Source organism: Oncorhynchus mykiss, chromosome 19 (genome assembly GCF_013265735.2).
Source record: "Oncorhynchus mykiss isolate Arlee chromosome 19, USDA_OmykA_1.1, whole genome shotgun sequence".
Classification (NCBI taxonomy): Eukaryota; Metazoa; Chordata; class Actinopteri; order Salmoniformes; family Salmonidae; genus Oncorhynchus; species Oncorhynchus mykiss.
Window position 1 is genome coordinate 17,436,689 of NC_048583.1, and position 16,976 is coordinate 17,453,664.

A 16,976-nucleotide genomic window follows, 5' to 3' on the forward strand; every position below is an offset into this window, starting at 1 on the left:
TCTAACCTAAAGTGAAAGAAATTGTATTAATTCACATTGATAGCAATAAATTAAAGCAGGGGTAGGAAGTCTGCAGGACAGGGGCAGCAGGTAATCATTTATACATATTTACAACTGTAACAATTATGAATGTCCATTGGGGCGGAGGCAGCATAAATATCCATTGGGGCGGAGGCAGGGTAAATGTCCATTGGGGCGGAGGCAGGGTAAATGTCCATTGGGGTGGAGGCAGCATAAATATCCATTGGGGCGGAGGCAGCATAAATATCCATTGGGGCGGAGGCAGGGTAAATGTCCATTGGGGCGGAGGCAGCATAAATATCCATTGGGGCGGAGGCAGGGTAAATGTCCATTGGGGCGGAGGCAGCATAAATATCCATTGGGGCGGAGGCAGGGTAAATGTCCATTGGGGTGGAGGCAGCATAAATATCCATTGGGGCGGAGGCAGGGTAAATGTCCATTGGGGTGGAGGCAGGGTAAATGTCCATTGGGGCGGAGGCAGGGTAAATGTCTATTGGGGCGGAGGCAGGGTAAATGTCCATTGGGGTGGAGGCAGGGTAAATGTCCATTGGGGTGGAGGCAGGGTAAATGTCTATTGGGGTGGAGGCAGCATAAATATCCATTGGGGCGGAGGCAGGGTAAATGTCCATTGGGGTGGAGGCAGGGTAAATGTCTATTGGGGTGGAGGCAGGGTAAATGTCCATTGGGGGGGAGGCAGGGTAAATGTCCATTGGGGTGGAGGCAGGGTAAATGTCTGTTGGGGTGGAGGCAGGGTAAATGTCTGTTGGGGTGGAGGCAGGGTAAATGTCTATTGGGGTGGAGGCAGGGTAAATATCCATTGGGGTGGAGGTAGGGTAAATGTCTATTGGGGTGGAGGCAGGGAAAATGTCTATTGGGGTGGAGGCAGGGTAAATGTCTGTTGGGGTGGAGGCAGGGTAAATGTCTATTGGGGTGGAGGCAGGGTAAATATCCATTGGGGTGGAGGTAGGGTAAATGTCTATTGGGGTGGAGGCAGGGTAAATATCCATTGGGGTTGAGGTAGGGTAAATGTCCATTGGGGTGGAGGTAGGGTAAATGTCCATTGGGGTGGAGGCAGGGTAAATATGCATTGGGGCGGAGGCAGGGTAAATGTCCATTGGGGCGGAGGCAGGGTAAATGTCCATTGGGGTGGAGGCAGGGTAAATGTCCATTGGGGTGGAGGCAGGGTAAATGTCTATTGGGGTGGAGGCAGGGTAAATGTCTATTGGGGTGGAGGCAGGGTAAATGTCTATTGGGGTGGAGGCAGGGTAAATGTCTATTGGGGTGGAGGCAGGGTAAATGTCCATTGGGGTGGAGGCAGGGTAAATGTCCGTTGGGGTGGAGGCAGGGTAAATGTCCATTGGGGTGGAGGCAGGGTAAATGTCTATTGGGGTGGAGGCAGGGTAAATGTCCATTGGGGGGGAGGTAGGGTAAATGTCTATTGGGGTGGAGGCAGGGTAAATGTCCATTGGGGGGGGAGGTAGGGTAAATGTCCATTGGGGTGGAGGCAGGGTAAATGTCCGTTGGGGTGGAGGCAGGGTAAATGACCGTTGGGGTGGAGGCAGGGTAAATGTCCGTTGGGGCGGAGGCAGGGTAAATGTCCGTTGGGGCGGAGGCAGGGTAAATCTCTATTGGGATGGAGGCAGGGTAAATGTCCATTGGGGTGGAGGCAGGGTAAATGTCTATTGGGGTGGAGGCAGGGTAAATGTCCATTGGGGCGGAGGCAGGGTAAATGTCCATTGGGGGACGGTCGGGGGGGCCAGAGGCAGTGGAGTGGCTGTACCAGGTTGTGGGTTGGCGCCCCCCCCTTGGGTTGGGCCGTGGCGGAGATCTTTGTGGGCTATACCCGGCCTTGTCTCAGGATGGTAAGTTGGCGGTTGAAGATATCCTTCTAGTGGTGTGGGGGCTGTGCTTTGGCAAAGCGGGTGGGGTTATATCCTGTCTGTTTGGCCCTGTCCGGGGGTATCATCGGATGGGGCCACAGTGTCTCCTGACCCCTCCTGTCTCAGCCTCCAGTATTTATGCTGCAGTAGATTATGTGTCCGGGGGCTAGGGTCAGTCTGTTATATCTGGAGTATTTCTCCTGTCTTATCCGGTGTCCTGTGTGAATTTAAGTATGCTCTGTCTAATTCTCTCTTTCTTTCTTTCTCTCTCTCGGAGGACCTGAGCCCTAGGACCATGCCTCAGAACTACCTGGCATGATGACTCCTTGCTGTCCCCAGTCAACCTGGCCATGCTGCTGCTCCAGTTTCAACTGTTCTGCCTGCGGCTATGGAACCCTGACCTGTTCACCGGACGTGCTACCTGTCCCAGACCTGCTGTTTTCAACTCTCTAGAGACAGCAGGAGTAGTAGAGATACTCTTAATGATCGGCTATGAAAAGCCAACTAACATTTACTCCTGAGGTGCTGACATGTTGCACCCTCGACAACCACTGTGATTATTATTATTTGACCATGCTGGTCATTTATGAACATTTTAACATCTTGGCCATGTTCTGTTATAATCTCCACCCGGCACAGCCAGAAGAGGACTGGCCACGCCTCAGAGTCTGGTTCCCCTCTAGGCTTCTTCCTAGGTTCTGGCCTTTCTAGGGAGTTTTTCCTCGCCACCGTGCTTCTACACCTGCATTGCTTGCTGTTTGGGGTTTTAGGTTGGGTTTCTGTACACCACTTTGATATATCAGCTGACGTAAGAAGGGCTTTATAAATACATTTGATTTGATTTTGATTTGATGCAGCTCGATGGTGCTCCTGTAGAAAACTGTGAGGGCCCTCGAGGACAGGCCACATTTCAAATCAAATTGAACTTTATTTGTCACATGCGCCGAATACAACAAGTGTAGACCTTACTGTGAAAATGCCATTAACCAACAGTGTAGTTCAAGAAGAGTTTAGAAAATATTGACCAAATAATAAAAAGTAACACAATAAAATAACAATAACGAGGCTATATACAGGGGGTACCGGTACCGAGTCAGTGTGCGGGGGTACAGGTTAGTTGAGGTAATTTGTCATGTAGGTAGGGGTGAAGTGACTATGCATAGATAATAAAACAGCGAATAGCATTTGATTAATTGTTCAGCAGTTTTATGGCTTGGGGGTAGAAGCTGTTAAGGAGCCTTTTGGTCCTAGACTTGGCGCTCCGGTACCGCTTGCCGTGCGGTATCAGAGAAAACAGTCTATGACTTGGGTGAGTCTCTGATAATTTGATGGGCTTTCCTCTGACACCGCCTATTATATAGGTCCTGAATTGCAGGACGCTTGGCCCCAGTGATGTACTGGCCTGTACACACTAACCTCTGTACCGCCTTATGGTCAGATGCCGAGCAGTTGCCATACCAGGTCAGGATGCTCTCGATGGTGCAGCTGTAGAACTTTTTGAGGATCTGGGGACCCATGCCAAATCTTTTCAGTCTCCTGAGGGAAAACGTTTTGTCGTGCCCTCTTCCCGACTGTCTTGGTGTGTTTGGACCATGATAGATCATTGGTGATGTGGGCACCAAGGAACTTGAAACTCTCGACCCGCTCCACAACAACCCTGTTGATGTTAATGGGGGCCTGTTCGGCCCGCCTTTTGCTGTATTCCACGATCAGTTCCTTTGTCTTGCTCACATTGAGGGAGAGGTTGTTGTCCTGGCACCACACTGCCAGTTCTCTGACCTCCTCCCTATAGGCTGCTTCTTCAGCCTTCTGAGGTTGAAGAGTCAAAGTCGTGACTTCTTCACCATGGTGTCCGTGTGCTTTGACCATTTCAGCTCCTTGGAGTGCTGAGGAACTTGATGTTTTTGACCGTCTCCGTGGCAGCTCCGTTGATGAGGAAGGGGGCGTGCCCAGCCTGGTTTTATTTATAGCCCTAGCCCACTTGTCTAGACTATAAGTCTACTTCTTCTGGGTGTATTTATGTAACCTTTATTTAACTAAGCAAGAACAAATTCTTATTTAATTTGACGGCGTACACCGGACAAATCCGGACAACGCTGGGCCAATTGTGCGCCGCCCTATGCGACTCCAAATCACAGCCGGTTGTGATACAGCCTGAAATCAAACCAGGGTGTCTTTAGTGACGCCTCTAGCACGGAGATGGAGTGCCTTAGACCGCTGCGCCCCTCGGAAGCCCAGTGGTGAATGGTGAAAGCAGATTCACCCACATTTCAGCACTGCCTTTGACACATTTTGATGACTATATAGTATTTAGGCTATCTCTGTTATGTGTCCTTACCCCCATTGAAGTTTACATTAGGGTACGGGCGTCCCAAGGATTTTGAATAACACTATAGTTTGTTGGGGACTACAGACTAGGGGCGGGTTCGGAGGACCCGTGCTATCCCAGCATGCAATAGTCGGAGCTGTACCCATCACGCGCAGCCGCGGAACAGCGTGCATGAATACGGAAAGGAAAATTCATCCATCAAAATTTTATTTAGCCGGATTATTATTATATGAGAATCAACACAAAAACAAACTATATTTGGATCCGAAGAACATTCATTTATCTGTACTGATACGGTGATATTGGAGGAAACGAACGACCGAGGGTTTAGCTAGCTACTGAAAATGTCCCTGGTTTGTGCAAGTAAGTTCAAATGAATGAATGAGTTGAGCTGCCCTTCCGTAACGTTAGCGGTAACTATATAGACCGCACATATCACGTATGTTTGTGTATAAAAATGTCTCTTGAACCTTCCCTTATTATTGTCACCCTATGCATGTTATACATTTAAATTAGCAAGCATCCTTTTTCAAACATTGTACACTGGATCAGCTTGACATCGGTGTTACTAAACTCAGCAGAAAAAGAAACGTCCTCTCACTGTCAACTGCGTTTATTTTCAGCAAATTTAACATGTGTAAATATTTGTATGAACATAAGATTCAACAACTGAGACAAACTGAACAAGTTCCACAGACATGTGACTAACAGAAATTGAACAATGTGTCCCAAAGGGGGGGTCAAAAGTAAGTCAGTATCTGGTGTGGCCACCAGCTGCACTGAGTGCTGCAGTGCATCTCCTCCTCATGGACTGCAATCCCATTGACTTGCTCTGAGATGTTACCCCACTCTTCCACCAAGGCACCTGCAAGTTCCCGGACATTTCTGGGGGGAATGGCCCTAGCCCTCACCCTCCGATCCAACAGGTCCCAGACATGCTCAATGGGATTGAGATCCGGGCTCTTCGCTGGCCATGGCAGAACACTGGCATTCCTGTCTTGCAGGAAATCATGCACAGAACGAGCTGGTGGCATTGTCATGCTGGAGGGTCATGTCAGGATGAGCCTGCAGGAAGGGTGCCACATGAGGGAGGAGGATGTCTTCCCTGTAACGCACAGCGTTGACATTGCCTGCAATGACGACAAGCTCAGTCCGATGATGCTGTGACACACCGCCCCAGACCATGACGGACCCTCCACCTCCAAATCGATCCCGCTCCAGAGTACAGGCCTCGGTGTAACGCTCATTCCTTCGATGATAAACGTGAATCCGACCATCACCCCAGGTGAGACAAAACCTCGACTTGTCAGTGAAGAGCATTTTTTGCCAGTCCTGTCTGGTCCAGCGACGGTGGGTTTGTGCCCATAGACGAAGTTGTTGCCGGTGATGTCTTTAGAGGACCTGCCTTACAACAGGCCTACAAGCCCTCAGTCCAGCCTCTCTCAGCCTATTGCGGACAGTCTGAGCACTGATGGAGGGATTGTGCGTTCCTGGTGTAACTTGGGCAGTTGTTGTTGCCATCCTGTACGTGTCCCGCAGATGTGATGTTCGGATGTACCGATCCTGTGCAGGTGTTATTACACGTGGTCTGCCACTGCGAGGACGATCAGCTGTCGGTCCTGTCTCACTGTAGCGCTGTCTTAGGCGTATCACAGTACGGACAATGCAATTTATTGTCCTGGTCACCTCTGCAGTCCTCATGCCTCCTTGCAGCATGCCTAAGCCACGTTCACGCAGATGAGCAGGGACCCTGGGCATCTTTCTTTTGGTGTTTTTCAGAGTCAGTCGAAAGGCATCTTTTAGTGTGCTAAGTTTTCATAACTGTGACCTTAATTATCTTTGAAAGACAGGGTCCTGAAAAGGGGGGTTATTTCTTTTTTTGCTGAGTTTATTTATGTGCAAAGTACACTTAAACAGTAATGTGTTCTTCCATCTTCTGACTCTAGTAATGTTTGCCGTATTTATGTTGTAATTTCGGGCATGCTAATTTACCCCTCTCGCTCTACCGTCCATCCAGTCTCGAATGAGGTGCCGGAGCACCCCTGCGTGTCGCCGGTGTCCAACCAGGTGTTCGAGCGGCGGCTGATTGAAAAGTACATCGCCGAGAATGGAACAGACCCTATGAATGGGCAGCCTCTGTCAGAGGAACAGCTGATAGACATTAAAGGTGAGGGAGACATGGAGCAGAGTGTGTTCAGATCTGATGTAGAGCTGAAGTTGACACAGTAAGGGTTAGCCATATAATTGTACTTCCAACTATTCCTGCATGGTGCCCAGCAATCTCTAGGCTGGAGTGCATTCTGCCACTTCAACAATAATGATAACCCCACTAGTCAGGAGTCAAAAGATATCTCAACACATGAAGCTATTTTTGTCTCGCCCCCCCCCCCCCCCCCCCCCCCCCCCCCCCCGCGCTTCAGTCTCTCACCCCATCAGACCCAAAGCTCCCTCATCCACTAGTATCCCAGCCATCCTCAAAGCTCTGCAGGACGAGTGGGTGAGTCCATGTATACTCTCCTACACTCCCCTTTGCTGTGTCTGAACCGAGACACACACATAGACACTCCCCTTCGTACCACACAGTCTTCTAAATCTCTCTCTCTCTCTCTCTTTCAGGATGCGGTGATGCTCCACAGTTTCACCTTGAGGCAGCAGTTACAGACGACACGTCAGGAGTTAAGCCACGCCCTCTACCAGCACGACGCCGCCTGCAGGGTCATCGCCCGTCTCACCAAGGAGGTCACTGCCGCCAGAGAGGGTGAGAGACGTATACATACGCACGCACGCACACACGCTATACACGTATATACACTCAACACATGTGATTATACATACACTGGATTTCTGGTCGTAAAATTTGATTCGATCTTCATCTAAGTCACAACAATAGACAAACACAGTCTGCTTAAACTAATAACACAAACAATTATACGTTTTCATGTCTTTATTGAACACACCGTGTAGGGTGGGAAAAGTATGTGAACCCTTGCATTTAATAACTGGCTGACCCGCCTTTGGAATCAATAGCCTCAACCAAACGTTTTCTGTTGTTGCGGATCAGACCTGCACAACGGTCTGGAGGAATTTCGGACCATTCCTCTTTACAGAACTGTTTCAGTTTAGCAATAGTCTTAGGATGTCTGGTGTGAACCGCTCTCAAGGTCATTCCACAGCATTTTAAATTGGGTTGAGGTCAAGACTCTGACTGGGCCACTCCAGAAAGGCGTATTTTCTTCTGAAGCCAATCTGTTGTTGATTTACTTCTGTGTTTTGGGTCGTTGTCCTGTTGCATCACCCAACTTCTGTTGAGCTTCAATTGGCCGACAGATAGCCTAACATTCTCTTGCAAAATGTCTTGATGAACTTGGGAATTGATTTTTCTGTCGATGACAGCAAGCTGTCCAGGCCCTGAGGCAGCAAAGCAGCCCCAAACCATGATGCTCCCTCCACCATACTTTACAGTTGGGATGAGGTTTTGATGTTGCTGTGCTGTGCCTTTTTTTTCTCCACACATAGTGTTGTGTTCCTTCCAAACATCTCGACTTTAGTTTCATCTGTCCACAGAATATTTTGCCAGTAGCGCTGTGGAACATCTTGATGCTCTTTTGCGAACTTCAGACGTGCAGCAATGTTTTTTGTTGGACAGCAGGGACTTTTTCCGTGTTGTCCTCCCATGAACACCATTCTTGTTTAGTGTTTTACGTATCGTAGACTCGTCAACAGAGATGTTAGCATGTTCCAGAAATTTCTGTAAGTCTTTAGCTGACACTAGGATTCTTCTTAACCTCATTGAGCATTCTGCGCTGTGCTCTTGAAGTCATCTTTGCAGGACGGTCACTTCTAGGGAGAGTAGCAACAGTGCTGAACTTTCTCCATTTATAGACAATTTGTCTTACCATGGACTGATGAACATCAATGCTTTTAGAGATACTTTTGTATCCCTCTCCAGCTTCATGCAAGTAAACAATTCTTAATCTTAGGTCTTCTGAGATCTCTTTTGTTCGAGGCATGATTCACATCAGGCAATGCTTCTTGTGAATAGCAAATAAAAAATAAAAAAAATAATAGGGCAGGGCAGCTCTAACCAACATCTCCAATCTTGTCTCATTGATTGGACTCCAGGTTAGCTGACTCCTGACTCCAATTAGCTTTGGGAGAAGTCATTAGCCTAGGGGTTCACATACTTTTTCCAACGTACACTGTGAATGTTTAAATGACGTATTCAATATAAACGTGAAGAATACAATCATTTGTGTTTATTAGTTTAAGCACACTGTGTTTGTCTATTGTTGTCACTAAATTGAAGATCAGATCACATTTTATGACAAATTTATGCAGAAAAACAGGTAATTCCAAAGGGTTCACATGCTTTTTTTTTTGCCACTGTCCATTCTAACATACCTACACACTCTCTTTCACTTACACACACACACACACACACAAGCATACTTGCACACACTCTTTTATGTTCATCTGGAAACAGCTTTGGATGTTAGTGGCCATGGGGCGTCACTTCTCATTTCTCCTTTTCTATGTTTTACCCTTCTCTCTCCCCGTAGCTCTGGCCACACTGAAGCCACAGGCGGGATTGGTGGTTGCTCAGGCAGTCGCTTCCCAGCCCTCTGTCACGGTCAGTGATTAGCTCACAGCCCTCCAGTTAATGGGTTTAATTTGATAGTTAACTGGTTTGATGGTTAACTTCTCATAAACTTGAAGTCTTCTGTCTAACTAAGACCTGTAAAGTTGTATCTATTTGTAAAAATAAAAATATTTTTTTGGACAGCTGACGCAAACACACAGTTTCGAATAAGAAATATCCAATTCTCGTTTTGTTATTCATTCTGTATTTAATTTCACAGGCTGGAGGTGCAGGAGAGCCCATGGAGGTCAGTGAGCAGGTGGGAATGATACCAGAGATCATACAGAAGGTAAGAGATGATACATGACCTCACGCACATTCACATCCACAGTACAAGAGAAACGATACCACACCGTTATACTCGACCATCATGAGCGTTCATTGCAAATAGTACCATATAAGGCCGTGGTGTATAAAACCTTGAAATAACCAATCAACCATGCAGTCAACCATCCAATCAGTCAACGCAGCACAGAGTGACCTATACTAAGATGTCTGCCTCTCTCCACAGCTGCAAGACAAGGCCACTGTCTTGACCACGGAGAGAAAGAAGGTACCAATTCAAACTTCCCTGTTGTTATTCATAGAAGAACCGACCCAATGTCCAACCAGTTGTCAGCTGAGTATAAGCTATGGGCTGTGTCTCAAATGGCACCCTACTCCCTACACGGGGCACTACTTTTGAACAGGGGCCATAGGGTGACATTTTTGGGACATAGCCACGCTGGGAGACATTTTTGTCCGGACCTCACCTCTACCGTCTCTCCTCTTCCCACAGAGAGGAAAGACAGTTCCAGAAGAGCTGGTCCGAACCGAGGACCTCAGCAAGTACAGACAAGTGGCTACTCATGCTGTGAGTGAGTGAGTGTGTGTGTGTATGACCTCTACCTATGGCTGGTGTTGGAACACTTATTTTTCAAACCTTGGGCAAGTTCAGAAAAGTTCCTCCCTGTTTCAGATAATTTTTCTTCCGTTTCATGCCTACTGAACGCAGCCCTAAATGATGTTTCTATGTCTCTCTCTCTCTCTGTGTGTCTGTCTGTCAGGGTCTCCACAGTGCCAGTGTGCCTGGGATCCTGTCTCTGGACCTGTGTCCCTCCGACACCAACAAAGTGCTCACTGGTGAGACATACACACACACCGTCCACTGCCCATTGTAGATATACACACACACATTGTTTCTGTGTGAATTCCATCAAAGTGCTTCCTTCCTCAAGAAAAAATAATAATAATAAAAAAAGACTATGGCTGTGTCCCAACAGTTACTCTACATGTCCTATATAGTGCACTACTCTTGACCAGAAGGGTGACGTTTGGGATGGAGACCCTGGCCAGACCCAGATACAATCCCCTAACCTCTCTCTCTGTCTCCCTCTACAGGCGGGGCTGATAAGAACGTGGTGGTGTTTGATAAGAAGGAGGAGCAGATCATCGCAACCCTGAAAGGACATACCAAGAAGGTCACCTCTGTCATCTACCACCCCTCTCAGGTGAGACGCACACACTTCCTTTCCTTTTCTCTCCGTTGACGTAGTCAGCAGCAATGTCTTGCACTGGAATTACTCTGTAACTCTAATATGCCTTACCTCAACAATTTCTCTCTTTCTCTCTCTGCGCACTCTCCTCCTCTCACTCTCTTCCCTCCAGTCGGTAGTGTTCTCGGCCTCTCCAGACAGCACTATCCGCGTGTGGTCCGTTACCGGGGGCAACTGTGTCCAGGTGGTGCGGGCTCACGAGGCGAGCGTCACCGGGCTCTCCCTCCACGCCACCGGAGACTACCTGCTCAGCTCCTCCGAGGATCAGGTAAAAAAAAAAACACACACACACACACACACGTAACATATGTACACACACAAAAACACACACGTGGATTTGGATGTCGAGAACGCTACTGTTATGTAAAGACCTATTATTATGATTTTTCTCACAATCCGCCGTCTCCCCTTCTTTCTCCAATTGCTATCTCTTCCCTTCTCTCTCGCTCTCTCTCCATCAGTACTGGGCCTTCTCTGACATCCAAACAGGTCGTGTTCTCACCAAAGTCACTGATGAGGCTGCAGGATGTGGTGAGTGTTTCTATCTCTCTCCCACCCAATTATTATGTTTAATTGAGGAGATAAGACTGTGGTGAAAAGACATGAAAGATGGGAGTAAGTAAAAGTAGCTTTGTCCAAGCCAGAACGGCCCATATAGGGCAGGAGCATCTGTCCTGTTTCTGTAGTGTGAGGCAGCTTGATGTATAAGTACACCCCCCCCAGACATGACACTAGTCCACCACAGGGCGGTAGGGGGAGGGTGAGTGAAAGGGCAGTGGGCCGGATTCGAACCCATGGCGACTGTGGCAGCTCTAATCGCTGGACCACACCGTTGGACCCTCTCTCTCTTCCCAGACATTTTATTGGCCACATGTTGCTAGGGACAAGATGTTTTATTGACCACATGTTGCTAGGGACAAGATGTTTTATTGGCCACATGTTGCTAGGGACAAGATGTTTTATTGGCCACATGTTGCTAGGGACAAGATGTTTTATTGGCCACATGTTGCTAGGGACAAGATGTTTTATTGGCCACATGTTGCTAGGGACAAGATGTTTTATTGGCCACATGTTGCTAGGGACCAGCTTCCTCTCATTGTCTGTCAGTATCCAAAAGTAGCATTTTCTAAATGTGGGGTCAGAATTTGTTCTTAACTGACTTGTCGAGTTAAATAAAAACATATCAGGCCCCTTAAATGCCAGGTTGTCTTTCTTATGTAAATAAACAATAACATTTAACCAACCCTCCCCCTGTGAATTGACTGACCTAGTACCTAACTGTGGTAATATTTCTAACCAACCCTCCCCCTGTGAATTGACTGACCTAGTACCTAACTGTGGTAATATTTCTAACCAACCCTCCCCCTGTGAATTGATTGACCTAGTACCTAACTGTGGTAATATTTCTAACCAACCCATCCCTTGTACTCTCTGAAAGCACACTGATACATTGCAAATGCATGTTCTTTACACATCCTGTCTTGTGCCCCTCCAGCTCTGACCTGTGCCCAGTTCCACCCTGACGGTCTGATATTCGGGACGGGGACGGCCGACTCTCAGATCAAGATCTGGGACCTGAAGGAGCGCACCAACGTGGCCAACTTCCCCGGCCACATCGGCCCTGTCACCTCCATCGCCTTCTCTGAGAACGGATACTACCTGGCCACAGGTGAGATTGCTGTTTGTGTGTGTGAGAGAGAGGACTCTATGTGTGTGTGTGAGGGCACACATGAGAGAGAAGACTAGCGTGTGTGTGTCAGTCTCTGTTACTCTCTGAGTGACTGTGTGGAAAGTTGTCTTTGTTCCTGTGTGTTACACACGGGCAATTTTAGCATATACATTTTTGTGGGGCAAACTCCCCCACATTATTTGGGATGCAAGGCAGCAAAGCCACTACACAACGCAACACTAAACAATACATGAATTGCACTATAACGGTGACAACCGGTGCCCATAAACTGTTAGGGCCTACAAAAAGCTGTCCCAACAGCAGAGCTTTCTGTTCAGCACCATGGAGTGAATCCTTACCACTGCTACACCTGGCTATCAGCGGAGCCTTATCTGGCAGTGAAACAGTTCATTCAGCCTCATTTACTGCCTTTAAAAAAACACATAGCTGATATGGCTGACTGACTTAAACAAATGTGGTTTCTACTGACAATTGAGATGTACAAACTGTGTCATAAGGGAACGACGAGCAGATAAGAGGCAATCCGTAATTTCGATTAAGACATTAATGAGCGAGCTAGGACGGACGTAGTCAAAGCGACAGAATTCAGAAGATGGGCCGTTCTTACAGTGTTCTCCCTGTACACCAAGTCAAAACTGTAGGATAAATAAAGGGGGCATATAAGCAGACAATGAATGCTCTTACAATATTCAATTACATTTCTCTAAAACAGGCTATAGGCTACATGTGCACCAACAAGTCAGAACAGTTGGCTAAGTTATGAGGGGGAAAGGGACCAAATTATTAGGGTGAGGCACATGGGCTACTAACAGCTTACTACACAACAAACACTTAGTATAACTTTCTTGGCTACAGTATACATATCTCCCTGGCATATTACATAATTTATGCAGCAGCATACAATACATTTTTGGACTCACTTTGTTGTGCTGTGCTCACTTGAACAGGAAGGTGGTGACGTGGTCCTTTTTGTGGGCAAAGTTTGTCATCAAAGTTTAGCATTCTCTGGATTTATGGTGCTTTCAAGACAACTGGGAACTCGGGGAAAAAACAAGGTTGAATCATTATGTCAGTGATCTTCAGTTCGGAGCTCTAGAAAGAGGCCTGAGTTCCCGACTTGGAATTCCAAGTTGGAGGACCTTTCAAAACATATTTTCCCAGTCGGAACTCATTTTTTTTCCAGAGTTCCCAGTTGTCTTGAACTCACTGAAGTCTAAGATTTTCCAGTTTTGAATGCGGCAGATGTCATGCTGTATTGACAGCATAGCCAATGTATTCAACCTTTTCTGGCTCATGGCACGTGAATGTTTATACTTTCAAGAGACCCTTAAACCCAGACTTGGACCACACACCCACTCCACTGAGTAGCAGGCTAGTGATTTCTTTGCAACGCTTGCAGTTAACCACTGATTCCTTCCAAACCACTCATTGTTGAATTTGCGATTTCCAAGTTGTTGTATAATCTTTATGTCCAATGGCCCATGAGCACCGATATATTTTATTTATACTTTATCTTCATATGACAAGGATTGAAAAGGATTTGCCAGTAGATTGTCGACTTGATTCATGACGACGACTGCTTGTCTAGCTTGCTAGCTACAATTTTGAAAGAATGGACTGGTCATGTCGACATCAATCAAAGCTACGGTAGATATCACTTGATTTGATGGCCAATGACCTTGAGCCATCTTGGATGGGCACTTCTAATGTAAATCTATGGCAGCACCCAAGAGGCTTGAATTTTCAAGCACTCCCTGTAGATTTTGTAGTGAGGTAGTGTCCCCATGAGTGACAGAACACAGAGCCAATTACGGCGCAACTAGAGAACATTACCAACCCCTGCACTCCGTATTTTCCGCTGGCTGCCCCACCACCAGAGAAAGCACTGAGCTAGACTGAAACACCTGCATTTTGGAGCTGCCTTACTAAAGAAAGAGACCATGTTTGTATGCGGCTTTATTAACTCAATTATTATTAAAAAATGTTTTTACATTGTTTGCAAACTGATATGTGACACCTATTAATGTCCAATATATTTTTAGCTAAACAGGTGGGGCTCTGAATGACGGGTCGCCACTGCTCACCTCCATTTCACTCACATTTGTGAATAAAAATAGTCAAGTGTGATCACATTATAGCAAAATAAATGATGCAGCAGCTGTTTTCAAGGAATTTCTGCCGATTTTTGTTTCATAGCTGGAAAATGAATCGCAAGTCAAATCACTACAAATCCTATAGCCTATCCCACCTCGTGCTGCAACAGTGTAAGTGAAGAGCTGAGTTGAAATATTCATTTTTAGAAGCGCTGCACACTGGCATAAAAGTTGGTATAATTGACTTGAAACGAAAGTCTACCGAAGTGAGACTTTGTCCTTGTGTTTCTTGGCTATGTACATTGTTTTATTCACAAGCTAGGTTGTTTTTTTTAATGTTTGAGTTTAATCTGCTAGGAAAGAGAAAACAATGCCGTCTCACTTCGGTAGACTTTCGTTTCAAGTCAATGACACATAAATGTTCACCTGCCCCTTTAAGGGGGAGGTTACCTACTATTCAGACTCAATCTCACTGGCACAAACTTGATTTGATTCACGTTACCACGGTAACCTCCCCCTTAAAGGGGCAGGTGAACATTTATGTGTCATCTGATATTTTGGTTAAGAGACTAGGGTCACAAAAAAATTAAATTAAACAATATACCACTACTTCTTACTAGTTATAAATTGTATTGTTTTAAAAACATTAAAGTACACTCATCTGTTTTTTTTTTCTGTTTTGTTGGTGTAATTATTGCAAACCAAAATATTTTGGCTGGTTAAAAAAATCTGAGTACATTTTTGGCCCTGCTCGCCTCACCACCTCTTCTGTCTCCAGGTGCCCAGGACAGCTCAGTGAAGCTCTGGGATCTGAGGAAGCTGAAAAACTTCAAAACCATCACCCTGGACAACAACTACGAGGTAAAAAAAAAAGCAGAAGATAATTTGTGCCCATCTGAAATGACCCCTATCCCCTACACTACTTTCGACCAGAGCCTAGTGCACTATCTAAGAAATCCGCTGCTATTTGAGACAGTCGTTGTAGACTGTACACTGGACATTCAGAAGCTAGTCGTGCTACAATCAAGGCTGGTCCCACATCTGTGCTCTTGCATTCTTCATTTCTGTCACTGGCATGACAATTCCATAAGGAGTTTGCAAGAGAGCAGAAACCAACTGGCACCCAGGCTAGCAACGGTCTGCCCTGTATGACTACTGTAATCTCCTTGTACTGAACTACCCTGTCAATGTAGGTAAATGATATGCGAGTCTCTTTCCTTTCCCTCAGGTGAAGTCCCTGGTGTTTGACCAGAGTGGGACGTACCTGGCTGTGGGTGGCACTGACATCAGGGTCTACATCTGTAAGCAGTGGTCCGAGGTCCTCAACTTCACAGGTAAGAGAATGCACAGTGCGTGTGTGTTATACTGCTAGAGATGCAGTGGCAAGTGGTGCTGAGTTAGCTTGGGACAGAAACAGTGGTCTAGAGGTGGGTCTTCAGAGTGCCTGGGTTGATGATGATAGCATGTTTGTATGTATATACAGTACTTTATGAAATATTTTAAAAGTGTATCTGTGAAATGTACTATTCTGTTTATCAGCACCTCCCCAACTTTATTGGGTGTGCGTCAACTCATGCTTTTGAGTTGAGTTCAGGTCAAACATTTTTGCCTTGTTATTGTTTTGTTTTTCTTTACCCAGAACACACTGGGGTGGTGACTGGCGTGGCGTTCGGGGAGCACGCCCAGTTCCTCACCTCCACCGGAATGGACAGGAGCCTCAAGTTCTACAGCCTGTAACAACAGGGATCAAAGATCATATGGGCAGAGTGATGGATGGCTCTGATTGGCTGGCCTCTCTGAGGTCACACTGATGATGTACGCATGGGAAGAGACTTTGGCTGCGTCCCAAATGGCACCCTAGGGAATAGGATGCCATCTGGGGGACACACAGACCCTGCAGCAGTTGATCAGAAGGGAAATGCAGCCTGATTGGATAGTAATCTGAGGCTGGAATGTTAGAATGGATTTTTAACTGATATGCTCCATGAACAATGGTGAAACAGAGCACATCAGTTTGGATTCCGGGCGACTGGAATTCACCGAAAATACGTCATGCAACAATCCTACTGTATATGACCCATACTATACTAAGAGCCATGGGGCGTGTCCCAAATGGCACCCTATTCCCTATATAGGGCTGCACTACTTTTGACAGGAGCCCTATGGGGCCCTGGTCAAAGGTTGTACACGATAAAGGGAATAGGGTGCCATTTGGGACGCAAGCATTGACTGAATCACACCAAGAACCATACAAGGATATTGTAGACCATGTCCGTTCATCAATGTGTATATCGTACCTTGTAAGACCCCCCCCACATACACAGAGGTGACTTCAGAGTGAACATTATTGTTGTAGATATATATAATATATATCATTACAGTATAAGTATGTGGTATTAGTCTTTCCAGCTTGTGAATGTCATCTTGATTTCATGCCTTTTATTCTCCTCATCCTTTTTTTTTACTATCCATTGTTGTACAATGTGAATGATTTCGGTTAGTTGGTAAGTGATGCCAATGATTTGAGGAAATTCTAATATTTGTATATTTAAAAAAAAAACCTTATCTTTATTTTATTATCGTATTGTCCCTCTTTTCTTCATGAAATGCCTGTTTTATGCTTTATGCATTATGCTTTTGCCAGGTGAAGACTGTTTTTGTTTTTGGATCATCAATCAATAAACGTCAAAACAGTCTAATCCTCTCTCATTGTGTGTTGTCTATTAAAGGCTTATTACACACATTGTTATACAACGCAATTACCCCGGTGTGTGTGACAACACTGTCCC

At 46.2% G+C, this 16,976-nt stretch overlaps 1 protein-coding gene across 1 annotated transcript; it reads left to right on the forward strand.

Annotated features, from left to right (window-relative positions):
* Nucleotides 1-4,307: 4,307 nt before the first annotated feature.
* Nucleotides 4,308-16,886, forward strand: LOC110497435 (pre-mRNA-processing factor 19). The gene is made up of 16 exons (XM_036954362.1): nucleotides 4,308-4,593; nucleotides 6,248-6,397; nucleotides 6,651-6,727; nucleotides 6,847-6,988; nucleotides 8,790-8,860; nucleotides 9,090-9,158; nucleotides 9,381-9,422; nucleotides 9,648-9,722; nucleotides 9,916-9,991; nucleotides 10,250-10,359; nucleotides 10,517-10,672; nucleotides 10,866-10,935; nucleotides 11,900-12,073; nucleotides 14,966-15,048; nucleotides 15,416-15,521; nucleotides 15,827-16,886. The coding sequence occupies exons 1-16, from the start codon at nucleotides 4,575-4,577 to the stop codon at nucleotides 15,922-15,924; spliced, it is 1,518 nt and encodes a 505-aa protein (XP_036810257.1). The 5' UTR covers nucleotides 4,308-4,574; the 3' UTR covers nucleotides 15,925-16,886.
* Nucleotides 16,887-16,976: the final 90 nt, after the last annotated feature.